This window comes from Ixodes scapularis, unplaced genomic scaffold, assembly GCF_016920785.2.
Source record: "Ixodes scapularis isolate PalLabHiFi unplaced genomic scaffold, ASM1692078v2 PGA_scaffold3__209_contigs__length_174095766, whole genome shotgun sequence".
NCBI lineage: Eukaryota > Metazoa > Arthropoda > Arachnida > Ixodida > Ixodidae > Ixodes > Ixodes scapularis.
Window position 1 is genome coordinate 93,746,417 of NW_024609868.1, and position 27,399 is coordinate 93,773,815.

Consider the following 27,399-nt stretch of genomic DNA (forward strand, 5'->3'; position numbering starts at 1 on the left):
ATTTCTAGAGCGATGATCCAACGTTGTATAGCTCTTGTAAATGTAGGGTGAAATTGGAACGTCTTATTTCTAGTTTTTTTTAGCAGCGTCACTCCACTTCTGGTTTGATGAAGACGTACAAGTTGAGCAAGTACCGATTGTGTCGCTCTTAGGTTAAGTTCTAGAGATGAGCTCTCTGCATTAACGTACTCATGAGGTGCTGCTCCCGGAACGCCTTAGGTGGTTCGTAGTCCTCGGTGGTGGATACGTTCTAATCGAGTTTTTTTGTGTGTCAGAGAGATGAATGAAAGGTAGAGCATATATCATACGGCTCACAACAAGTAAAGTCTGTAGCCCAAGCATTGATCTTGAAGCGTTTCCCCATCTTAGTCCGCCAATGCGCCGGATGGAATTTACAAATTTAGTTGATGCTTCAACTGTCCTGTCAGCTTGCTTTTTTCCTTTTAATCTTGGGTCGAAGGTAACACCGAGGAACTTGTACACTCTGACGAGTTGAATTTCGCTCTTACTAATATTTAGTTTAATATTAGGGCATGAGCGTCTCTTCGGGTGCGGTAAAAGCATATACGCAGTTTACTTTTTTGAAACGTTGAGCTCTACTGCATCCAAATAGTCTATAACTGTTTCAATTGAAGGCTGCATAGCATTCCTTAACGTGTCCCGTCTTGTTGCACTCGTTCACAGACAGATATCATTTGCAGAGACAGAGCACAATGTATAAGGAGACGTTCTATTAATAGCTGGAGGAAAGCCTGCCATTGCGATGTTGAACAATATGGGGCTGAGGACGCAACCTTGGGGAAGTCCAATATTTCGATGATGTGTGACATTTAGGGTGTTCCGAAGGCGTACTTGGAAACATCGGTCGCTCATAAAGGCATACAAATATATCTGTACACGCCCAGTGATGCCAATTCTCGTGAGTTCTTGAAGGACAGATGGGATGCTGACAGTATCAAAAGCCTTTTCAACGTCGAAGAAAACAGCAAGTGTTGTGTTTCCTGTCATTTCTGCATGCTCAACACTGCTGACAAAATCCAGTAGACTATCTGATGCGCTAAGTTTTGGACGAAACCCTGTCATTTCGTCTGGCAGTAACTTCTGACGTTCCGGGAACCAAGCTAGTCGACTTTGAATTAACCGTTCCATCAGCTTTGCGACGCATGAAATCAGTGCTACTGGTCTGTACGAAATAGGAAGCTCTGGTGGTTTTCCAGGTTTCTGTACAGGAACAGTCGTTGAAAGTTTCCACTCATCCGGCACTCTTCCAGATTCACAAACTTTGTTAAACAAGCGAAGCAGGGAGGAAAATCCACAGGGAGGAAGGTTTTGCAAGGCTTGGTAGGAGATTCCGTCCGGACCAGTGGCGCTGTAGCGACGGCATTTCCGTAAAGCCATTGTCAGCTTATTTTCTGTGAACGGGTGATTCAAGAGACTTAATTGCCTTGCGGTTTACTGGAGCTGGCCGTAGCAATGTACCAGCCTGGTTAGAGTAGGAAATGGCAAATTCTTCGGCTATGTCAGGTACGTTTGTTTGTTGAGCAAGCGCTAATGTATCGAAGGATCGAACCGGACGTCTGTTAACGCTCAGGCAGCGAATCTCCCTGCAGACTTTGCCAAAAGAGGCTCGTGAATTCGATTCTTCACAAAATTTTATCCATTGGCTTCTGAGAAGCTGGTTGGCGTACCTGTTGTATCGCGTCGGCAACCTTGTCAACTCTTGTATGTTCTATTTTGTTGCTGAAACGCTGACGTCATGATGCCAATAAAAGATTGCGCTGCTTGAGTTGAGCAGGCAGAGAACCACAGAATACGACTACTGCGTGTTTGCTACCAGCTGGCTCGGGTCGCTTGCTTGGCCGCCTTCCTCTGGCCGATACTACAAAGTGGCGACGAGGAAAAGCAATGAGTTTCGCGGGACTTACGCCGCCTCCGCCGTTCCTACAAACGCCCGGGCAGCCGCCTATTCCATGGAATCAGTGGAAGAGCCTCTTTTTCACCTACTTGGAAGCAGCGGGTGCAAGTGACCTCGCTTTGCAGAGACGTAAAGCCATTCTGCATTCGCTCGGCGTGGAAGGGCAACGTCAGTTCAGCAACGCCCCTGCTCCTTCAACTACACCTGTACTGCCTGTACAGACTGCGGTCGCCGCATCTGGAGACAGCAGCAAGGAGACGCCCACCGGGGGGAAATTGCCGCCCGCGGACGATACGTTTCAAGTCGCGCTGGCTACATGTGACCGCCTGTTCTCCACGGCGACGAACGTCCTCGTCGAACGTCACCGGTTCAAGAAACGACTGCAGAACCCAGGTGAGTCTACTGAAGCCTACATTTCCTGCTTACGAGAACTTGCAAGAACGTGCGAATAGGATGGTTCCCCTGAAGTTGCGGTTCGAGACCAGCTCGTTTCAGGAGTAGCGTCGGACAAGCTGCGTGAACGTTTGTTGTTCGAAGGCGCAGGACTGAACTTGGAAAGGGCAATTGCGATAGCGAGCCAGCACGAAGAAACGATGTAAAGTTTGCAAGAATTTTCAGCTTCGGAAGGAGTGAAGCAGATACGGAAATCGAGTATGAACGCGACGAGAACACGGGACTCTGCTGCGTCACGCTCTGCTCCGGCGCGGGACGCGAAGGAGCTTCGATGCTATCGCTGCGGGTCTGCTCAACATATGGCCAATTCTACGAGTTGCAAGGCCAAGGCCAGAGATAAACGCTGTTCGAAGTGCAAGAAAGTAGGACGAACAGAGCGTCAAGCAAGTTCGAGATCAGGGAGAGGCGCGCACGACGCTCCTACACGTAGCGACGAGCGACGCGTGCCGCCGCATTTCCGTCAAAGTTCAAGTCGAAGGCGTGGAAGTTCAGTTTTTGGTAGATACAGGATCGTCGGTATCTATTATCACGGAAGATATCTACATGATACACTACCAGACGACTATGCCGTTGACCGCGCCGTCTGTAACCCTGCTCGACTACTCTAGCGGCGAGATTTCAGTGAAGGTTTGTTTTCCTCGCGAACGTCCTGTATCAGCAGAGGTTCACATGCGTGATTTTCTACGTTGTCCGACAAGGAACCGCAGTGCTTGGACTGGACGCAATTCGGAACCTAGACTTGTGCATTCATGGGTCTACCCTACAATGCCTGCAGACGTCTTACAGCAGAGTACCACTTTCGCGCGCCTGCCGATGGAATTCTGTGCAGAATTCGGCCATATGTTCGCGGATGAAGTTGGACTCGTAAAAGGGTTTGCACACTATGCAAGCGCAAGCCTGGCATGCCTCCAGTCGCAGCGAAATTGCGCCGACTTCCGTTAGCTTTTTGAGAGCAAGTGTCGGCAGAACTACGGCGTCTCGGGCAATGCGGCATCATTGAAAGCGTGAACGCTTCCGGATGGATTTCACCAATTGTTGTCGTTCGCAAGCAAGACGGCCGCATCCGCCTGTGTGTGGACTTACGTGAAGCCAACAAAGCCATCATTGTCGATGGCTTCCCTCTAGCTCACACGGAGGAACTCCTGCACCAGCTGGCTGGTGCAACCCACTTTTGAAAAATCGACTTAGCGTCGGCCTATCACCAGCTGGTGTTGACACCAAAGAGCCGGGACCTCACGACCTTTGTTACTCATAAGGGTCTCTTTCGTTTACGGCGGGTGTGTTTTGGCCTCGCATCTGCTCCTGCTACGTTCCAGAAGATGATGACAGCGCTACTAAAGGGATGCAAGGGGGTACTCTGCTACATCGATGATCTCACCGTCTAAGGGAAGTCAGAGGTAGAGCTCACCTCGAATCTTCGAGAGGTCCTAAGCCGCATCGCTGCTGCAGGACTACGCCTTAACAACAAGTGCGTCTTCAATGTCCGGGAGCTTATGGTCCTGGGACATGTCGTCAGTCACAGGGGGTTGGCTACTCTCCAGTCGAAGGTCAACGCCATCGTCAATGCACCGCGGCCTAACGATGTCACCGAGTTACGTTCATTCCTCGGACTCGTTGGCTATTAAGCCAAATTCCTGTTTCACTATGCGGACATTGTGGAGCCTCTGCGCAAGCTGCTGCGGCAGGGTGTCGGTTTTTCTTGGGATGAAGAGGCGGCGCAGAGCTTTCGTCAGGTGAAGCAACTTCTCTCTACCTGCAGAGCCATACATATGTTCGACTCCTCACTTCCCATGGTAGTGACCACGGATGACTCCGAGCACGGACTGGGAGCCGTGTTGCAGCAAAAATTTCAAGGCGAACTCCGCACCGTTGCCTTCGCATCCCGAACGCTAACGCAAGCCTAACGTACCTAATTATTCGGTTGGGGAGAAGGAAGCGCTAGCGTGAGTGTGGGCATGCGAGTACTGGCACGTTTTTCTGTGGGGACGGAAATTTGAGCTTCGTACAGATCACCAGGCCCTGGTCACCCTACTGACGTCAAGAGAAACAGGTCGCCGGTCGACACGCATTGCCAGATGGTCAGCTCGCCTGCTTTATTACAACTTCGACGTGCTGTACCATCGAGGGAGTGAAAACAAGGTAGCGGACGCACTTTCGCGACTACCTTTACCGGGACTTCAAGAACAGGAAGAAGAGATTGTGTCTCTGGTATCCTCTTGCGCGACGAAACAGCAACTACAGGAAGCGGTCAAGTCGGACTCCATGCTTCAACTGGTAATGTCCTTCGTCAAAACACAGTGGCCTTCGAAACGCAACCTCAGCTCTGAGCTTCTACCCTTCTACCATGTCCGAGAGGAACTTGCGGTCATGGGTGATCTCCTGCTGCGGGGCGAGCGCTTGGTAATTCCGGTCTCACTGACCTCCAAGCTACTGGAAGCTGCGCATGAAGGCCATCCTGGCATTGTTCGTACCAAACAGAGACTTCGTAACCAGTATTGGTGGCCGGGACTTAATAAGCGAGTGGAGCAATCAATCAACTGTTGCAGTATTTGTCAGTCGGCCAACAAATCCGCCAAACCTGCAGTGGCACCCCTGCAGCCAATTCCATGGCCTGAACGTGCTTGGCAAAAGCTGGCGTTGGATATCGTCGGGCCCTTCGGAAGGGCCAAGGAGAGTTGCAAGTTTGCAATAACATTAATAGACTTTTACTCAAAGTGGCCAGAGGTATGTTTCGTCTCGAACGTGACATCGGAAACGGTGATGAAGTTCCTGACAGCGGTCTTCAGCCGTGAAGGATACCCCGACGAACTGGTGACCGACCATGAACCACAACTGACGTCAAATACGTTCGAAGATTTCCTTCGACAGCGAGGGATTAAGCACTCCTGTTCCTTCATTTACTACACCCAGAGTAACGGGCAAATAGAGCGCTTCAATAAGGTGCAGAAGGACTTCGTTCAGCTTGCATCATTGGAGCAGCGTCCCCTAGAAACTGCGGTACTGGAGTACCTTGCTGTTTATCGGAGTACGCTCCAGGCAGCGACAGGTATGCCACCGGCTGTACTGCTGCACGGTCGTGCCCCACGGACCATGCTGGACATCGTTGGGTGGCCTAGCCCAAGATTCTTTGGTGACCCCAGTTCAGAGATGGCCAAACTACGAGAGCGAGTGAAGATAAGCAGAAATACAGCAAGGAGTATACGGAACGAAAGAGAGGTGCGGAGACTTCAAAGTTTCGTCCAGGCGACTCTGTGAGAGTGAAGAAATCCACTATCGCCAAGGAAGCTGACCTGTCTTACAATGAGCCGCTAAAAATTGTGGGACAGAAGGGTCCAAGTTCTTTTATTCTTGAAGATCACCACACGTGGAACGCTTCAAAGTTGTCATGTGTACCGCGGATGCCTGCAGGTGATACGCAGAGTCCAGTCAAGCCCATGTCATCTCCCTCGACAAACGTATCGAGAGATTTTAGTGCTTCCGAAGTTTCAGATGAGGGCTAAAACGTGTAGCAGCTTGAGACACCCCTGGATAGCGAAGGAGAGCCTGTAGAGGAGCAAGTGCTGGGGGAAGATCAAAGCCGGCCGCTACCGAGGAAGTCAACTCGAGAGTGGCAACAACCAGCATGGCTTCAAGAGTACGCCAAGGAATAGACATTACTTTGATTGAAGTTAACATTGCGTGGAAGTTAGATGTTGCATTGAAGTTAACTTTTTCCAAGGGGGGAGAGATGTTGTATCGCTTCGGCAACCTTGTCAACTCTTGTATGTTTTGTTTTGTTGCTGAAACGCTGACGTCATGATGCCAATAAAAGATTGCGCTGCTTGAGTCGAGCAGGCAGAAAACCACGGAATACGACTACTGCGTGTTTGCTACCGGCTGGCTCGGGTCGCTTGCTCGGCCGCGTTCCTTTGGCCGATACTACAGTACCTCTTGAAGACTGAAGACATTCCGTTGAAATTTATCTTGTTCTCAAGAATTGGGTGTCGTCGGTAGCGAATCTGTGCCCATGCGACGAGCTGCGGAGAGATTCAGGAGCTGTAAGTCCGGGGATGGGAAGTCTTCTGGTAATCGAATAGTTTTTGTGCTGTTTCTTAGTGCTGCCTTGATTGCATCAATGATATCATCGTTTGTAGAGTCAAGTATGAAGTGAAACGTTTCCCAGTCGATAACATGACATACTTTCTTTTTAGTGTTGTAACAACCCCTGATCCGAATCCAAATAGGAAAATGGTCCTTCCCATTGTATCATGTGCTGTGGACCATGTAACGTTGAGGGCTGGATCATGCGCTGTAATATCTATCGCTGAAAATATTGATGGTTTTCGCAAGTATGTCGGACTGCCCGTATTTGCCACCACAAGTCCTGCTTCATCGAAAAGTTCTTCGAGTTTCCTTTCTCTGCGATCTGATCGTACGTTGCCCCACATTTTATGATGCGCGTTGAAGTCTCCGCATATGATAAGGTCTTGGCGATGTTGTAGACACCAGCTTTGGACGTGTTCGAACATGTCAGTGTAGCTTCCGCGGCGTATGTATAGAGAGACAACAAGTGCCGTTTTTTTTTTTCCAATGCGTACCTTAGCTGCCACAAATTCTGCGTCCTCCGTACATAAATCGGTGGTTGGGATTTGACACTAGGGAAGCTCTCAGCGTATAAAACGGGCTGCGCTCCCATTCGCGAAAGTCGAAATTGACGGGCACGTGTAAGTCTTGTACCCGGATAAGGAGCAACCACTCCGAAGGCCAGCCTCAGAAAAAGCCGAAACTGATATTGGCGACAGTTGGATATATAATTTGATTTCGGAGAATTTTGAAAACAGACCTCTGCAGTTCCATTGGAGTATTGTTGGGTATTCTTGTTTAACAGTCATATTGATTTGTAATCTGTGCCTGCAGTGTTTCTGTCTTACATTGTCGGAAGTGTATTTTCTCGAAGTTGCCGGTTGCGACAATTCATTTTCTTGATTATAATGCAAGAAGGGCTTCTAGGCACAATATGCCCTTAAGGGCCGTTTTGAGCTTTCCGGCTGGTAGACCTTCCATGACTTTCATGATAGTTGCGAATACTGATTTTACGATTGTCATCTTGGGACTCTTAGAGGCATCCCCACGCTCAGGAAGTGTTGTGCTTGCCGGAGAAGCTTTAATCACCTTTGATTCCTCAGTGTAATTACTTGTTCCGACGCTGGTGAAGGTCCTCGGACCTACAGGTGTCATGATCTCTTTTGATGGTATAACGTCGCGGTCGTTCGGACGTACGTCTGAAAGAGCGGCTCAGTAACTTTTTGCTCCAGGCTTCTTTGACTTCCTCCGTGAGTTATTTCTTGGTTTACAAGGCTGGGAGATAGTTGGTGTCTCTGACGAGGCGTTTTGAATCGGGAAAAGCAGTGGGAAGTCATCTGGACCTGCTGAAAAATTAACTTCCTGCTGCTGTGGGTTTGGTCCAGAAAGGAATGCTTTAGTGCGTGCCAGTGCTGCAAGTCGAACCTCACAGTTAACGTAGCTTGCGGCAAGATGTTATGTCGTGGGGACCTCCACATTTCTTACAATTTGTTTCCCCTTTGCAGTAGTTTGCTACGTGTCCTATGGCTTGGCGCTGGAAGCAGCGTGGTGGGGCCACTAGGTGCTTCACTACGTCATGTTTAGTGAAGCCAAGATTTATCTGGCTTGGTCTTTCAGTGTTTGGACGGAAGGTTAGGAGAACTTTGTCCGTTGCAGTAGCTGCGGCCCCAGGCTGACCAAGTTGATGAAAGAGACGTCGGACAGCAATCGCTCCCTCTGGCGCAAGGTAATCTAACAGCTGAGCGTCGGAGTACCACTCGGGAACACCCTTGATGAGTCCGGGATTTTGTAGATATGTTGTGGACACGGAAGCTTGAACTTCAATGCCACACAGATACTTCACTTTTAACAATTGTCTGACTGCTTCCGGTTCGGCGACCTTCACATGGAGACCTCCCCGTGCCGTGAAATGGTAGCGCAGTAGTTTCCCACCTGTTGCTGCGCTGATCGTGCAGCTGAGGTGCAAAGGGTTTTGTTGCTGTAGGCGGCAAGTCTCATCCTTTGGAGTCAGGAGAACTGGCACGCCAGTGCTTCTTTTGTGGCGATGTTCCACGAGGATGAAGTAATCTTCGTTGTCATCCATTAGGTCACCAGTGTCACTATCGTCGGCGACGATCGTAGATTCTGAAGAGACGCTTTCATTGTCTTCATCTTCTCTTTCTTTTCTACGTTTCACTGGGTTGCCTGGACGCAGATTATCTACGGTCAATGCATCTTTCTTACGGCATTGAGACAAAGCGTTACCGCTTGTTCCAGGCTTGTCTAAGTGAGTCATATATCAAAGTTGTGGAGTCCGAGAAAGCCTCCGGGTACTACCATTGGGTTCCAGGGACCGAGTAGGTGGCCGCGAGCTTCTGGAGCGGCAGTGGTCGACAGGGAGTGGCTTATTTTCCACAAAACATATTTGAAAATTCGAGCAGCGTAGAAAGTAGCAATTCCGATACTAACAGACTTCTTCTTTTTTCCACATTCCCACCCTTTCTCGTTGATGCTTCGGAAATTTAGGAATAGGTCTGTTGCTTCAATGATTCTTCAGTTTGTTAATTTATGGCTTGGTCATTTCTTATCTGCTATCTGCGATGCCACTATTGATAGGCTTCCATACGAAAAAGCAAATGAAAAATATATCAATTTTGTGTGAATTCTAAGAAATATTCTGTTGTGTGTGTTAGAGTTAAGAAAAAAAACATTTAATCAGAAAGCGTTACAAATCGTTCCGTATCGTCCGTGCTCGTGCGTCCCTATCCTCTTCGTCCCTCCTTCTTTTTTTTTACTTGCACTGCTAACAAGCCCCACTTTAAAGTTTGAATTGTCCTCAACTCAAGTCTGCACGTCACTTCAATTTGTGATATAGTCTCGGAGGTATGCTTGAGGCCTTCGTTCCCTTGGCATACGTGTTGATGTTACATTCTGAGTTGCTGCGTCCAATTCATCTCCGCTGTGCGCTGTACCAGCTGGTTCTTCAACGCCTTCGGGAGATCCCTCTGGAAAGTTGAGCGTGTTTTGCAGCGATTCTGTTTCCACTTGGTTTGCTAGCGCGTGTCCTATTATAGTGTGTGATAGCCCGACTGGCTCGATATCTCTTGCGACGAATCTTCGTAACTGTTTTAAATTAGCTAGTCTTGAGTTGGATCTGCCGTCTATGGGGACGGCTCTTTTCAGCAACACAGTATTGCTGTCTTTGAATTCTGTGATTTCGTACGGTTCTTCAAATAGAGAGTCCAAGGTACGAAGCCACCGACGTTAAAACAAGGTGCCTTCACGTCGGTTTCGCACCGGGCTTTCGCCAGCGTCTGGCTATTTTCCAAATTTTGCTTCGCAGCGCATCGACTCCTTTCAAAGTTGAGCAACCTTTCGGTTTCTGTGATGTCTTGATCAACGCTTCCAATGTTTAGGTCGCCTGGAAGTTTTGGATCATACCCGTGCATTAGCCAGAAAGGGCTGTATCGCGTTGAGCTCTGTCTCGTGACGTTAACGGCGGTTATTGCATCTTGCACCGCGATATGCCAGTCGAGACGATTGTCCACAAGTTTTCGTTGGACTTGTTTGATTGTTCCTACCATTCTTTCGATAATACCGTTGGCTTCCGGCCAATATGGTAAAGGTGTGGTGTGTGTCACACCAAGACGTCGATGAATTCTTTTCGTGTTTCGGTTCACAAATCCTCTTGCTTGGTCTGGGATGATTATATCCGGTACCCCAAACCTGGGAATCCATCTCTTCGTCAGGAAGTTGATGTAGTGGATGAAAGCCGTGCTGGGGACAGCTGATGCGTCGACGTAGAGTGTAGCGTGGACAATACATACCGAAACGTGGGTATTTCCTTCTTTCTCCATCATTGGTCCGAAATGATCAAGCGAGATCACTTTGTTTGGTTCGTCGGGAATGTCTCTTGGGTTAAGGCATCCTTCCTTGGCAGTTGTGCGGCGATTTATTTGCCTACATTTGACACAATCGAACATACCGTGCGACATCCTTGGTCACGGACGGCCACCAGTAGCGCTTCGAAACCTGATCTGACGTTTTTCTTGTGTCCATATGTCCGACCTTATCATGGCACATAGACATTACAATGTCGCGCAACGCGAGAGGTACCACGATTCGCGTGATTTGTCGTCCACAGCGGATCAGTTTTCGTACGAGGATCCAGTTGTCAGTTTCGAAGAGACTGTTCTATTTGTTTTGTAGTAGTTTAAGTCGTTGGCATTCCGGATCAGACGTCTGGAAAATCCTGAGGCGGGAGTCCTGACTCAGCACAATCGCCAAGCACTTGAGTGTGCATCCAGCCGCCTCGTTGTTGATGAGGCCTTCCAGGTCTCTGTCCGGCATGTCAAGTCGTGACATCGCGTCTGCTGCTCCGTTGAGCTTTCTAGATCGGTGTACAAGATCGAATTCGTATTCCGCTAAATCGAGTGTCCACCTGGCGAACCTGCGGTTGATTGCACCTTGTTTTACGAGGTACGTGAGGCTCATGTTGTCCGTGACAACCGTGAATCGAGTTCCTCCGCGAACAAAAATGGCGAATTTTTCGGTGACGGCCCAATGGAGAGCCAAACATTCGAGAGTGTTTGAATGGAGCTTCGAGTCCTGCTCATTGAGACTGTGGCTTGCATACTCGATTACTCGTTCTCTCTCTTCTTGAACTTGGACGAGTACCGCTCCCAGACCAGCTTGACTGGCGTCGATATAAATTATTGTTGGGCATCCGTACCTGAAGTTTGCGATTATTGGAGGACTTGTAGAAGTTCTCTTCACGTCATTGACGATCTTCTCGTGAATTTCAGTCCAGATGAAATCAGTGTCACGAGCCAGCAAGGCACGTAGAGGGGACGTGATGGGAGAGAAGTTACTAATGAACCTTCGGAAGTAACTTTCAAACTGTAGGAACGCGTAGAGCTTTTTCTTGCTTTGCGAAGGTTCAAATTTATCGATCGATGCAACTCGTGAGGAATCTGGAACTCTCCCTTTTTTCATGATGACGTAACCGAGAAAGATTACTCTGGAAGAGACGAATTGGCTTTTCCTGATGTTCATACGGAGCCCGTTTGTTATGACAGCTTTAGCGCCTCCTCCAGTAGAGTAAGAGATTCATCGACTGAAGAGGCCCCTTGACCAATATCGTCCATGTAAGTTGCGGTGCGGGGCAGCCCATCGAAGCTGCGACGCATCACAGTTTGCATCGTCTGTGGTGCTTTGCAGAAACCAAATGCCATTCGCAGGTACTCATATTTTCCGTCGGGGGTAACAAATGCGGTTTTGTGTACATCGCTTTGTTTAACCCGTATGGTCAGAAAGGCAGACTTTACATCCATGACTGTAAAGTACTTCGCTTCTTCGGACATCACGTCACTAAGAACATCTTCGATGATTGGCATTGGGTAAGGAGTGTTAATCGTTTTTGCGTTCAGCTTACGATAGTCATGCACCATTCGTCGAGGTGTCATGGTGTGATGCGGTTGATCCACCACAATCGTTGGAGATGCGTATTCGTTATCACTTTCTCTTATGAGGCCCTTTTGTAGTAGATCATTGACTTCCTTTTTGAGAAACTGGCGATCAGCAGGAGAGCGTCTATACGGGCGAGATGTGACTGGTATATTGTCTCTGAGATCAATTGAATGTTCAGAATGGGGGCATAGCCCTATTTTATTCTCGCCATCGACAAAGGCTGAGTGATGTGTCAGTAGAATTTGACGAAGCTGGTTCCGCTGATCGACCGATGCATCTTGAGTCATTTCTTTGACGGCCATTTCGATGTGCTCGATAAGTTCGGTGTCTGGGGCACTCGCTCGTGTTTCTAGCTTCACAAATCTATCGCCGTGCTTCGTCTCATGCACAGGAGCTGTGCCAATAAAAAGCTCGCGTTGTCAAAACGATGCAATGAGTGTTTCACCCGTTAGCTCACTTGATGTGCCTGGACTGCAACGTTCAAGCGTGTTTCCTTGAGGCAGTTGAACTACTGTAACATCGTGGCTGGGGTCAAATGTAACATCTACGTTGGCAAGTTGTCTCCAATCTGATCCAAGAAGGATGTCGATAGGAGCAGGTAGTTCCGTGACGAACAATTCGGGTAGCCAAACCTGAGTAGTGCCTACCGTGATAGTCAAAGCTGTGACTTTTTCTGGTCTTAGTCGTGTTCCAAGAACGTTTATCTCAGATCTATTGGAATGAACGGTGACGCTGGAGTTGGGCGGAATGGCTTCAGAGCGAATGATTGAGACGTTTGCGCCCGTGTCGATGCATACCTTCACAGTTGTGTTTGAGCCAATTGTGCCATGAACAATGGGTAGGTCGTCCCCGCTTGTACTATCGGGGAAAAATAAAATGCGAACAGAGGAGCGCGTGGCTCGCGGTACAGGCTGCGCCGCCTGGAAGTGAACCTAGGGGCGAGGGTGCGTGGCCTACTCCGATGTGTTCACGCCCCTCTATTGGCGCTCCCGCAGCTTCGGCAGTGCGCCTCTCAGTGCGCTGAAAGCTGCCACCGCTATCTTTGCCTACTCGGCGAGTGCGGCGAGCTTCTTTGCACCGCACGCGCTGAGCCAGCAAAGATAGCGGTGATAGCTTTCAGCGCACTAAGAGGCGCACTGCCGAAGCTTGGGGAGCGCAGAGGGACAGGCGTGAACATGTCGGAGTAGGCCACGCACCCTCGCTTCTAGGCTCACTTCCAGGCGGCGCAGCCTGTACCGCGAGCCACGCGCTCCTCTGTTCGCATTTCATTTTCCCCCGATAGTACGTAGGAAGCAATGAACGTTTCTTGACATGGTGGTACGGCTTCGGCGTTCGTCACCACTTTGCTCAAAACGTCTTGGAGATGACGTCGTAAGACTGTGTGCGCCGCGTCTTTCTTCCGCCCGAAGGGTGGCGGGTGTTTTCGGAATGCGACATTCTCTTGAGAAGTGCCCCGGCTTGCCACAGTTGTAGCATTTAATTGTGTTGCATTGTGTATTATCTTCGAAGCTTGCAGCTGTTCCCCAGTACAGCCGTTCGTGTTCCTCGTTTGCATAGTTGCTCTTTTTGAGTGGCCGTCGGCTATCCATGCACATTGCTCTATCGATGAGTTCGAACACCGACCTGCAATTGTGGGACGCCAGAGGGTTCGCCCATGTGTCGTCGGAAATGCCATGCAAGATTAGTGAGATTCTCTCCTCAGGCGCTAATTCACACGGCGACTTTTGTAGCATTGCATTCTTGGCGTAAATGTATTGCACAAAAGTTTCGCTGGGCAGGAGCTTCCGTTGGGCCTAGTACTCGATGAAGTCTTGCATGGTCATCTTCCTCTTGAAGCGTTCGAGGAGTGCTTGCTTCCACGTTTCCCAGTCACGGATCGATTTACCATATGCTGTCTGCCAGTCCTTAGCAGTTCCTCTGAGTCGAGTCAACGCAATCAACATGGTGAGAGGTGACGTTCAATGTGCAAGAGACGCGACGCGATCGACCTCTTCAAGCCAATGAGAAACGGTGGTCTCTATATCTCCGTTGTAAATGGGTATGGCGGATGACGTGTCAATCGTCGGGTGGACTTCGAGGGGGCGTGAGTTTGTCCATACGCACTCCATGATCCGCTGCTGAGTCCCTGCGATGATAGCGAGAAGCTCGGTGACGGTGGGGATCGCAGGCTCTGGGCTGGTTGCCTCGTGGCCCATGGGAACGTTGGCTCCTGCGTCCCCAAGATGTGCGACTGTGTCCGGTGTTTCCGGCACTGAACCCACGGTCGGACGTTGTTCTTGACTTTGACGCAGCTGATTTTTGATCGTCGACATATCAGTTTGAAGATCGTCATAGACGATTTGGAGTTGTTCGTAGCGCTCCGCGAGATCATTTGTAGAGTCGGCCATGTCTTGGCTTAATTTGGCAGGCGTTCAATAAAATGCATGCTTGGGTCGTGTGCCTGAGCTTACACGTACCTGTGGTTCTTGTTGGTGTCGACTGCGCCATGTTAGAGTTAAGAACAAAAACATTTAATCAGAAAGCGTTACAAATCGTTCCGTATCGTCCGTGCTCGTGCGTCCCTATCCTCTTCGTCCTTCCTTCTTTTTTTAGTCGCACTGCTAACATGTGTATTTTTGACAGTGCGAGGTTAGTTAACCCTAACAGGCGTCTAGTGTCTCCGCTGTAAATGAGAAATTTAGTCAGTTCAGTACCACTGCCAGCCTGGGGTCTCTAACGTGTGTCGTACAGCAGGTATACACTACCGCTCGCCAATACGTTCCTCATCCCAATCGAGAAGGGCAGGAGTGCGGATTGAACCCAGGAGTCCTGGGTTCTGCAGCGCGAGCTTTCGCTCCACGTGCTCCGAGCTGCGATGAGATAACACAATCGCCCTATCAAAAAAGGACCACCAGGCTGATGGTATGTCGTATTTTGGGACATGGGTGGTCTGATGGTTTGATGGTCTATCGTATCTTGGGACATCTGACTTCCAAATAGCTTGATAGTCTGTTGGTCAATATGCATTTCTAATCCCGCATATGTGCCAGCAGAAGACAAAACAATTGCATTACATACAAACAGGGATTTTATTTTGTGCACATTATCATTTCAGAAAGGTACATTCGAAGCGTTAGGATCTACCTTCCGAAATCTGCGTGGAAACCTGAAAGCAAACTTTGTATTTTTTGTACTTTGGTTATGACATGTTATTATTTATATTTAGAAATGCATTAAACATTATTAGACTGCAAAACTAAAACGGATGAAACAATTCGCCTAATACACTCGCTACTTTCGAAATTCCACTACGTGCAAATTTAGCAGTGTTCGTTATGTGGCTATCTACACTATTTCCCTTGGTTCATGCTGGGCATAACGGGGTTGTGCGACAGCGTGCATTCCACTTAACCTCGTCGTGTTGAGAATGCAGTAAGCCTCGTATTACCGCATTCGCGGCTTTGTAAAGTCTTTTCGCTCAAACCTTTAATTCACAGTCCACGTCCGCCTAGTAACTGAATTTCTTATCAAGCAAAGTGCATTTTTGGGCATACTCTCTGCCACTTAGATATAAACGTGATCTACTTGACATACAAAACGGATCAACAAAATGTTTCCCCAACGGACTATAACACAATTTAAAACAAACTATGTTTGCAAAAACATATCTGAGTCTATAAATGGTGTCTTCATGATCTTTAGAGTATCCTATGACGATTCTTGAGGCGGATTATTACGGATTAAACACACCGTTATCGAGCCACACCACTGTCATCCTTCCACACCAAATGTAATTTAGGCATGCTCCCATGCACGACGACGTAAAATCCTTGGCGCCTCCTATCGACCCCTGCCGGAACCTCCTGAAGATATGTTCAGCTTCTTTCCATTACCGAAAGATGTCATGAGAAGCACCATAAGCCTTTTTGACGTTCTGATGGTTTATCGAGATGTCCTGATGGTCTCACCCGGGCAACATCAAACGTTCTGGTGGTCCGTCAGTCACCACAAGAAACGTTTTGATGGTCTCTGAGCTAGAGACAGAAGCCTTTAATGGTTCATTATGTAACATCAAAACATGTTTGATGGTCCATCAGACACCATAAAATAAGCCTGTCACACCATCAAAGAAGTCTGATGGGCAATCAAGAATGTCTGTCGGACTGTCAAGAAGGTGTGATGGCCTGTCAAGAACGTCTGATGGGCCGTCAAGAAGGTGTGATAAGCCACGAAGAAGGTCTACTGGGTCACCAAGAAATTTTGATTGACCATCAAAAATTTCTAATGGTCGTTTCGATCAAGCAGCCACCGTCCTCCCCTTTGTCGTGGTCGAGATAAGATTGATTGAACTGAGTAGGTTTATTCTAGCATAGCAATACAAGTAGGTGTGAGTCGTGCCGTGTCTGGTCGCGATCTGGTGGAAAGAGGGTCCGCGCGCGGAAGTGGCGGGCAGAGTCCAGGGTCAGCCGTTGGCTGTGGCGGTGATGATGACGGCGGTGGTGATGATGATGATATCCCGACACCTCCCCCCCCTTTGAAAGAACAGTCACACTCCCCCAAAGCGGTCAGGTGGACGACTCATACGTCCACTCCTTGTGACGGTAGGTGCCACGGCCGGTTGCAGGTGTCCTCTTGTTCGCCGTGTAGTGCCGGTCATCGTCTGCACCACGTAAGAACGGGGTTGAGGCGTTGGCCCTAGAATGTGGCCGTAAGACGCTGCTCCCGTCAGAATTCTGACCGCAGTTCCAGGTGGAAGGGTGACGAGCTCACGTATTCTGCGGCGCTCGTCATAGTGCTGGCGTATCTTTTCCTTGTATAAGGCGTTTCTGGAGCGAAAGTCAGTGGTGTCCCAGTGAGGCTGGAGAAAATCTGGTTTTACTGGCACGTTTGTACGCAGTCTTCGTCCCATGAATAACTCCGCTGGCGCGTAACCTTCGATTCCCGGGGTCGCACGCTGGGCCAGCAGTGCCTTGTGGATGTCTGTCGATTTCCCAAGGAGTTGCTTAGCCATTTGGACTGTCCTCTCGTCCTCCCCGTTGCTCTGTGGGTAGTGCGGGCTTGACGTTGATTGGGTCACGCCCCATTCCTTCAGAAACACTGCGAATTCGCGTGAGGCGAATTGCGGTCCGTTGTCTGTTCGGAGAATTCTCGGCGCTCCATATTGTGCAAACATTGGGTCGAGGACGGCGATGATGTCCCTGGTCGTCGTCCGCCTCAGAGGTTCCACCTCGAAGAACCTTGAATAGTAATCGACAGCAATCAAGTAGTTACTGCCTTCGTGGACGAAAAGGTTCATGCCGACGACTTCCCATGGGTAGTTTGGCAGTGGAGCCGCCAAAAAGGGAGGTTGACCTGGTTTCCGGTGTTCTTGACAAACAGGGCACTTTCGGACGAAGCTGTCGATGCCTGGCTCTGGCGCGGCATTTGGACACATCCTGGTGACCTGTGTGAAGCTTCTCCAGGATTTCGAAGCGCAGGGTTTCCGGTATGACGAGCCGATTGACCTTGAACAACAGTCCGTCTAGTACGGCTAGTTCGCCGGCGACTTTGTAGAATTGGTGGACTCCTTGAGGAAGCGTCATTTGAGCCGGCCATGGCCGGAGGGTGTACTCGATTACCCCTGCGTTACCGGGTCTGTCTGTAGCTCGTTCTTGATGCGATCGAGCATTTCTTGGGAGGCTGGAAGCTTTTTCAGCGTGAGGAGCTCGTACTCTCTGGTGTTGAGTTCCCTTGTACGAGAGGCTGTGTCGGGTAACGGCTTGCGTGAGAGCACGTCGGCTTTGTACATCACTTTTCCCGGAACGTGACCTATGGTGTGGTCGTACTGGAACAGGCGCATTCGGAATCGCTGCTGTCGTGAGCTCAGCTCGTCGAGTCGCTTTGTTGTCATGACAAACCAACGGTTTGTGGTCTGTCTCAATGTGAAACTGCAGTCCAAGATGTACATGCGGAAGTGATCACATGCCCATGTGATCGCGAGCGCTTCTTTCTCGATTTGAGCGTAGCGTTGCTCCGTCTCAGTGAGAGAGCGCGATGCATAGGCAATGGGCAGCCGCTTGCCGTCGGTCTCTTGTAGCAAGACCGCCCCAATTCCGTAAGATGATGCGTCCGCTGAGACGATGAGAGGCACCGTCGTATTGTAGTGCGTCAGAACTGGCGATTTCGCTAAAGCTTCTTTCACTGCTTCAAAGCTTCGCTGCTGGTCTGGTCCCCAGAGCCACGCAGCGTCGGCACAAAGGAGATTCCGCATTGGTTTTTTTGTGTGTGCCAGGTGTGGCACAAACTTGGCAAGGTGGTTTGCCATCCCCAAGAACGATCTCAGTTCTTTCACATCTTATGGTGGTGTGATCTGTGTGATCGCATCGACTTTTTTAGGATCAGGCTTCACACCTTCGCCGGAAACGATGTGGCCTAGGAACTTGACTGTCTGCTGTAGGAAGGCGCACTTGTCGATGTTGAGTTTTATGCCGGCTTTGCTGGGTCGTTCGAAGACTTTAACTAGGTTCGCGTCGTGCTCAGCCCGTGTTTTCCCCCGGACGATTATATCGTCTTGCAGGCAAGCTTGGCCTTCCACTCCCTCAAGGACTCTTAGCATTTCGCGCTGAAACAAACTATGGTGCGGTCGAGATTCCGAAGGAAAGGCGAAGAAACTTGAAGCGTCGGAACGGCGTCAGAAATGTTATTGTATTTCTGCGATTCCTCTGCCAGAGGTGCTTGCCAGTATCCAGCTCGAACGTCGAGTTTGCTTAAGACTGTGCCACCGGAGAGCTTCGCCAGACATTCGTCTACGGTGGGCATGATTACCCGATCTCGGACGAGGTAGTTGTTGAGCTCGGTGTAGTCAACGCAAATGCGCAGTTCGCCATTTGGTTTTTCTGCAATGACCATGGGAGCGCACCACTCTGTGGCCTCGGTGACACGCTCTATAACTTGGAGCTTTAGCATCTTGGAAAGCTCATTCTTCACAGGTGGTAGCATTGCTAGTGGCACCCTCCTTGAGAACGTTAGAGCAAAGGGCTTCGCATCTGGTCGAAGAACCACCTTGTACTTTGCGTTCATCTGTCCAAGCCCCGAAGTCAGCTGAGGGTGCTTGGCAAGTAGTTCGGAAACGTCCTCTGTGCGGCTTGTCTCACCACTGACGTTGAGGAGCTGTGGGAGAACTCCGAGAGATCGGATGGCGGGCCTTCCGAGGAGAGCTGGCTGCAGAGCCTCAACTACGAAAACATCCTCTTGAACTTGTTGACCGCCCCATTCCATAGAAGCTTGGAAGTGTCCAGCGGCCAAAAGCTTCTGATGACCAGGACCAAGAAGTGCTCTTTCTGGCTTTCGCAGGGGGTCCATCACTTCGCGATTGTAGTCGCGCGGCGCGATGGCAGTGACGTCGGCGCCCGTATCGACCTTAAATGTGATCGAGATGCCGTTCACTGAGGGGGTGATTCTCCAAGCGTCATGAGCTGATGTATCTAAGTTCGCCGAGATACACCTCTTCCACTTGTGCTGTGCGGCGGGCTGGGCGAGCTGCTGTGGGAGTACCTTGTCTCTCTTGATGTTTCGAAGACAGGCAAACATAAGCGTAGTGGCCTTGTTTTCCACACGACCTGCATAATTGACCGGATGCCGGACAGGTCGTCTTGGTGTGAACCGAAGCACTGCCACACCATCTGCATGGCTGGCGGACACCTTCGTCGCCTTTTTTTGGACTTGCCGTCGGCGTTGTTTTCTTGCTCCAGTTTTCTTTCTGCGTGCGGAACTCAGTTCGTCGACGGCGGTGCCGTATTGACCTTGCGTACCTCGGATTTCTTTGTGTTGTTGCTTGACTGCTTCGGAGTTTCGCGCGGCAGCCACCGCGGTCTCGAGGGTAAGCGCGGAGTATAGTTGCAGCTTCTCGCTGACAGCCGTATCGAAGAGGCCTACCACGAGTCGGTCCCGGATGAGCTCGTCTTTCAAGGCGCCATATTGGCATCACTCAGCCAGCTTAAAGAGGTCGGTAACGAAACCTTCGACTGTCTCGTGACTTTCTCGCTTTCGGCCTTTGAACGTAGCGCGTTCGTATATGATGTTTCGCCGTGGTATAAAATGCTTTTCAAAGGCATTCTTCACGCAGTCGTAGTCTAGTTTTTGTTCGTCACTGAGCTTGAGAGAGGCTAAAACGTCCTCCGCCTGGCGTCCCATGGCGTACAGGAGAGTATTTACCCGAGCCGCACTGTTTTGCTTGCAGAGTCCCGAGATGACTCGGTAGCGATCCCATCGCGTGATCCAGGGCTACCAGTCGTCTGGACGGCGGATGTCGAGCTTCTCTGGGAGAGCGACGACAAATGGGTTGAAGGCTGGCGTTGGGAGCCGTTGCTTCTGGTTGCTGCTCAGACTGGGCCATGGCATCAATTTGGATGAGTGGGAACTGCAGCCGCTGAATCGCTACGCTATCACCGCTGCCACTATGTCGTGGTCGAGATAAGATTGATTGAACTGCGTAGGTTTATTTTAGCATAGCAATAGAAGTAGGTGTGAGTAATGCCGTGTCTGGTCGCGATCTGGTGGAGAGAGGGTCCGCGCGCGGAAGCGGCGGGCAGAGTCCAAGGTCACTCGGCGGCTGTGGCGATGATGATGACGGCGGTGGCGATGATGATGATATCCCGACACCCTTAAAAGCTGAAAATATTATATTTTAATTGTAATACCTGTATTTTTAAGTAATCCCGTATCTGCTCTTTTTAGACGACCGTAATTCTATCTTATGACGCATGACATCTAGTATAACCATGTCTCATGTTAATTTCGCTTGCATTTTTAAACAACCTTGTGTACTTCACACGTTACAGGATTGACATCAGCAAGCTCTGCCCCATGTTCGTCAGCATTTGCGGCGAAAAATCACAGGTAAGTAACTTATATTGTGAGACACTTTAGAACGGAATTATATGCACTCGGAACATTGCTTTTTCAAAAGAGTGTTATGTTATGAGTTCGTTTGCCTAAACACAGACAGCTGCTACCGATCATTCTAACCGCGTAAGTGATCGTCTTTTTAGCAACCGAATATTCAATATTAGGAGAGTGCGAATATTTCTATTGAAATTGAAAAGTGATCGACAGAATAATTCAAATTGACTTCCAGATACCTAGTATTTAAGCTTTCAAATTTCGATTGATCGAATATCAGTACCGCTTGCGAAAATACTGGTTTATTCCCGCTGTTAACATTGTCACGAATGACTGACGAAGAGGCAGGAGCAAACGAAATGAACTAAAATTTTAATGGAGGCTAGCTTGGGCCAGAAATGGAAAAGGAAAAGAACAGACGTGGACAAAGCGGCAGCGAGCGTCGGCGGCGTTAGCAGCAAGCGATAAAGTCCCTTGATACTTCTTTTACAAGTAACGACAACCAGTATAAATGACAAAGCACATTCCACTGGAACAAAACGGCGGCATTCAGTTCAAACCTCTGCTGTGCGCCGTAATTTGCTTCCTAAAACCCGCACCGTCACGCAGTCGGCGCTCCAAAGAATGTCGCTTATTGTAGGAGGTTCTTATCAATAAACTTTAGCAAGCGACAGTACGTCGGCGCAACTAAAGTACCGTGATACTTATTTTACAAGTAACGACAACCAATACAAATGAGAGAGCACATTCCACTGGAAGAAAATGGCAGCGTTCAGTCCAAACCTCTGCTGTGTGCCGCCATCCGCTTCCTAAAACTGCACCGTCACGTAGTCAGCGCTTCAAAGAATGCCGCTACTTGTGGGAAGCTGTTATCTAGGGACTTTAGGCGCAACAGGTGGGTATCGCCAGAGAGAATCAGCGAATGAACCGACAATACGGCGCTGGGTTCTTTATCTAGTATGCTCGTCATCTAGAATATTGAACCTACAATGTCCGGGAAAGTGCTAGGGCGAGACTGACTCGACAAGGTCATTCTGGCCTCCTTATCGTTTACGCTCAGGGTAAGACTGTACGTGAACCTTTTAGAAAAACGGGGATGCGTATCTTCTCAATCATGCGCGCGGCATTACGCCCCCATTTAAAAGCGTATCGCCCCGATGCAACACGAAACAAAAGAAGACAATGGCAAGCTAAAAACGTCCTCTGGAAAACGAAAAGTCCTCAGCGCTACCGAGCAGACCAAGTTGAGTCTAACGACGTGATCCACCTCGGGTCGCGGTCGGCGTCGTGATGATGTTTGCATTCTGTCGGGCACCACTTCGTAGTTGAGTTGCCCGAGGCGACAAAGTACCTTGTACGGTCCGAAGTACCGTTTCAATAGTTTTTCGCTGAGGCCAGGCGACGATTGGGTGTCCACACTAACACCCTGTCTCCGGGTTCGAAGTGAACGTACCGACGACGAAGCATGTAGTGGCCAACGTCGACACGCTGCTTGTCTTGAATCCGGAGTCGGGCGAGCTAGCAGACCTGTTCGGCCCGTTGAGCAACCACCGGGGCGTCGTCACTCCATTCGTCCGCTGGTTCGTGGGGAAACGTGGGGCAGCATCGCGTCCAGCATGGTCGTTGCTTTTCGACCTTGCACCAGCTGGAAAGGTGTAACTCCAGTCGTCTCTTGAACTGCCGTGTTGTAGGCAAACGTGACATAGGATAAGACGTCGTCCCATATCTTGTGCTCCACGTCGACGTACATGGCGATAACGTCGGCGATGGTGTTGTTTAGCCGTTTCGACAGCCCGTTTGTTTGGGGATGGTACGCCGTCTTCCGACGATGGCTGGTGTGGCTGAGCCGGAGGATATCCTGAGCTAGCTGGGCCAAAAACGGCGACCCTCAGTCTGTAATCAGTACTTCGGAGGCGCCGTGCCCGAGGACGATATCCTCGGCGAAGAACTTGGCCACTTCCACAGCCAGCGGCGTAGACTTTCCATTTTCCGGAAAGGGGGGGGGGGGGGGGGGGGGGGCAGGCTGAGAAGTTCTCCGGGGGGTGGGGGAAGGGGGGGGAGGGGGGTGCTGCGCTTTACCTTTTCGCCAGAACTGAAGACTGAAGCTAACGAAAGCACGCTGGGATTCCATTTCCCATGTATTTTGTCTATAAAGGCAACGTGGGCGTTATTAGTGGCGAAGCTCCTTAGGGTCTAGCCTTGTCCGTCCGGAGTCCGTGCTCACATCGATCTTGCTGGTGCTCATGCTCGTGCTCGTGCTCGTGCTCGTGCTCGTGAGCTCACGTGCTCACGTGCTCGTGTAGGGCAAGAAAAAGAATTATGAAAACAAATATTTGCGCAGTCGACAGGATTCGAACCTGTGCGGTGAGACCCCAATGGATTTCTGGTCCATCGCCTTAACCATGTGGCCACGACTGCGGGACGAGTAGGGGGCTCTGAGGTGCGGTAGTAACTCAAGAGCTGGGGATGTCATGGATGAAACGTCGCATGTAGCCGCTCAACGTCTATACAGGAGAGGGCGTTTCGGTCAAATACGTATATAATCGCGTTAAACTTTGCATGCATTGGCTCAACGTTTATAGAGGAGAGGGCCCTGCGTTCAAATGCTCAAATGCGTATATAACCACGTTCCATACCACATATTCTCTTTCTGACATGGATGAAACGAACGAAAGGCCTGGCATGCTGCGGCTCAGCGTCTACGCAGACAAGCACCACCAGAGCTTCGCCCAAATCAACATCATTCACCACGTGGAGATGCGGTCATTTTTTTGTTTACATGCGACTATTATACACTGTTTCACACTTAGCGTACAACGCTGTCAAAGCTACTGGCGCGAGCATGAGGCTTGATCTCGTTGATCATTTGCACGCGTGCTCGAGCAAACGAAGCCACGTGCTCGCGCCATTAGCTTTGGCAGCGTTGCATATACTAAGTATGAAACGAAGTATAGAAGCTCGTTACATGGCGCGTAAACAGCGTCTCGGTAAGGATCATGACCCGGGCCCAGGAGGGGGGGGGGGGGGAGGCTCTGCAGGGGGGGCACGAGCCCCGGTGCCCTCCCCCCCCGTAGTCTACGCCTATGTCCACAGCGGTTCCCGAAGGGAGCGCTTTCGTCTCGGCGTACCTGGTAAGGTAATCGATCGCGACGATGACCTATCGGTTCTCTTGCGTGAATGGTGGGAACGGTCCAAGCAAGTTCATTTCGATCTGTTGGATCGGTGTAGTCGGGGGACTGATCGACTGCAGGAGTTCTGCCAGCTTCGTCGGTGGTTTCTTGCTTCGTTGACATTCGCGGCACGATCGGACGTAGAGGTAGAGAGTCTTCGGGAGCTTGGGCCAGTAGTATTTTTCTCGAATCCGTGCAAGTGCTCTTTTGTAGCCCAGGTGACTAGATGTCTGGTCGTTGTGGCAGGCTTGGAATATCTCTCCTCGAAGACTTGTACGGATTACCAGGAGTCACGTCGAGTTGCTCTCCTCGAAGTTCTCTTCGTAGAGAATACCTTGCCGGACAGCGAATGTTGGAATGGCACGTGAGAAGGCTCGGGGAATCGTACCGCCTCGTCCCTCCAAGTGGTTGATCAGTGCGCGATGTTAAAGATCGTCCCGTTGAAGCGCTGCCATGCCATTAACGGTCACTGCAACGAGAAAGCGATTGTCGTCGTTGTCGCCGACTTTGGCGCAGCCGGTTGCTGTCTCGACGGGTGCTCTAAACACGCAGTTGACATCGCTGTGCTTTCGGCCTGACCGTAGGCTTCATTGATCGAGGCGTCCCGATGGGTCCTTCAGGCTCGCTAACCACCATAGCGAGTGGTGGTCGGTTACCACTCGAAAAGGGCTTCCGTATAAGTATGGGCAGAATTTTTTATGGCCCAGGCAACGACAAGACGTTCCTTCTCGGTCGTCGAGTAATTTTGTTCCGCGTTCGACAACGTCCGACTTGCGTAGGTGATCACGCGCTCTGTACCTTCTCTTGGTTCGACCAGTACCGCGCCAAGTCCTGTATTGCTGACGTCCGTGTGAACTTCTTTCTCGGCTGATTGATCGAAGTGGCCAAGAATCCGTGGCGACTGGAGTCGTCGCTTTAGCTTGCCAAATGCCTGTCGTTCTTCTTCGCACCATTCGAAGTTCATGGCGTCTTTCGTGAGGTCTGTGAGCGGCGCAGAAAGCTTGGCGAAATCCCGAACGAACCACCTGTAGTACGCTCAAAGTCCCAGGAATCTAAGACGTCCTTCTTGTCGGTGGGCGGTGTAAATGCCGCTACGGTGCGAGACTTCTCAGGGTCAGCACTAGCACCTTCGTTGCTCACAACGTGACCTAGGAACTTCCGTTCGCCGTAGGTGAACTGGCGCTTCGTCGGCTTGAGGGTGAGTCCGGTGGTCCTGATTGCTTGAAGAATGGCCCGAAGGCGTCGCAAGTGCTCGTCGAAGTTGACTGAGAATACCACGACGTCGTCGAGGTAAACGAAACAGCTTTGCCATTTGAGGCCTGCCAGTACGGTGTACATCAAACGCTGGAAAGTTTCCGGCGCCATGCACAGTCCGAAGGGCATCACGTCGAACTTGTACAGTACATCGGGCGTGACGAAGGCAGTCTTCTCTCGGTCCCGTTCGTCGACTTCGATCTGCCAGTAGCCAATCTTCGGGTCCATCGACGAAAAGTATCGGGAGCGGCTCAGCCAGTCCAGTGTGTCGTCGATGCGGGGGAGCGAATATACGCCTTTCTTTGTCACCGCTTTTAGCCACCGGTAGTCCTCACAGAATCGAAGCGTCCCGTTCTTCTTTTTCACCAGTACGACTGGAGAGGCCCACGGGCTGCTTGACGGCTAAATGATGTCGTCGTTGACTATTTCTTGCACTTGTTCATGAATGACCTCTCTTTCCTTGGGGAAGACCTAATACGGCGGCCGATGCGCAGAAAGCACATCTTCGTTGGATTGGTAACGATGCGATGTTTCGCAACTGTTGTCTGGCTCACTTTAGACGTCTTCGCAAAGCAGTCACCGCATTCTGCGAGGAGGTCTCTGGGCTGTCGTCGTTCCGTGGCACTGAGCTCGGGGTTAACGTCGAGCTGCGGCGGCGGTGTATTGTACGGCCGAGATGGCGAGGGTTCATCGGAGATCGTGGCGATCTTGGTGGCGTTCCGGAGTTCCTCGACATGGCCTACAACGGCACCCTTCCTGAGGTGCTGCGCCTCCTGTCGAAAGTTCGTCACGGGGAACACGGTGCGTCCATCCTGCTGCTCTGCTACGCCCCTTGCAACGCCTACTCCTCTTCCGAGAAACAGTGCGACGTTGTCTTCCAGAAGAACTTCCCCGCAGGCGACTGCATTGGCCATGACAGGCACAAGAATAGTCGACCGCGGCAGCAGGTTCACGTGGTCCCCAATGACTCGGACGGCTGCTGGCGTCGTTTTGCGTCCCTCCGGAGGTAGGACGGGCTTTCGAAGCGTGAGCCTGTTCGCTCCAAGGTCGATCACGGCACCGTGTTCACAAAGGAAGCTCATGCCAAGGATGACGTCTCTCGCACAGTCCTGAAGGACGACGAACTTTACTGGACAGGTCTCCCCGTGAATTTCGACGCGAGCAGTGCACATCCCAACAGGCTTGATAAGCTGTCCTCCGGCGGTGAGTATTTGCGGGCCGTCCCAGGGCATCGTGACTTTCCGAAGGCAGCGAGAGAGCTTCCATTCAAGACGGAGTAATCTGCTTCGGTGTCCACAAGTGCCGACGCGTCGTGGCCGTCGATGACAACGTTGAGGTTGTTGGGCACCGTTGCAGAGTCGTCGTTCTGATGCTTCTTGGCGCTAAAGTTGGGGTCTTTTGACGTTCTTGGAGGATATATCCGACGATCGTCTTCGGCAACTCTACCTCCAGGAAGTGCCCGCATAGTTTTCCCGACGAGGTTGGGGAGACAAGCTCTCTCGACGGTACCTAACCTAGTAAGTGGCGAGGCTGGACGTCTTGGTGACGGCGAACGGGATCCCCGGGGGAGGCGGGCCCCGGTGACGGCGGGCGATGCAGGTACTTCTCGATGTGCCGCGGTCGTTCGCCGCTCCTGTGGCGGGGGCCCTTCGGTGCGAACCCACGAAGCCCAAGCTGCCGGTAGGTAGGGGCATCGCAGGTACACGTGGTCAGCTTCCTTGCAGTGGTAGTACAGCGGGCGTCGGTCAGCCGTGCTCCACACGTCCGTCTTCCTTGGCGTCTGGGGTTCGGCTCGGACGTACGGAGCTTGTTCGTCAGTGCGCTGAGCGTAATGCGGCGTAGGAGCTTCCGGTTGAGGAGGCGCCGGGTGCTGGTACTGGCGGGTTGCTGCCGGCGGCCGTCGGACCATGGCGGCGTAGCTAAGGGTTGGTTGTTCGAGCGGCGCAGGATTTACAGAAGCTCTGTCGCGTTTGCTCCGGGATGAAGGCAAGACTTCCAACTTGGGGCCCAGACCAAGAAGTGCCCCGTTAATTGCCACACCCACATATATACAAACATATCAGGTCACATGACAACAACCGTGCGCAGCACTCCTACGACGAGTCATCTCGAAGCGGACAGTAGAGCGCGATAACTGATAGTCACGCGCGCCTTAGGTTCTACCGCAGGTTCTACCCCTTTTGGAAGCTGAAGCACAATTTTTTTTTTACAAACAAAGAAACGCTATGAACAATAAAG

General features: G+C 50.7%; 1 protein-coding gene across 1 annotated transcript; it reads right to left on the minus strand.

Moving 5' to 3' along the window:
- Nucleotides 1-9,588: 9,588 nt before the first annotated feature.
- Nucleotides 9,589-10,404, minus strand: LOC120844817. The gene has a single exon (XM_040216772.1). The coding sequence runs from the start codon at nt 10,402-10,404 to the stop codon at nt 9,589-9,591; it is 816 nt and encodes a 271-aa protein (XP_040072706.1).
- Nucleotides 10,405-27,399: the final 16,995 nt, after the last annotated feature.

Bases quoted from the DNA above. Each gene is read 5' to 3' on its own strand.
- LOC120844817 (XM_040216772.1), bottom strand. From the start codon at position 10,404: ATGTCGCACGGTATGTTCGATTGTGTCAAATGTAGGCAAATAAATCGC.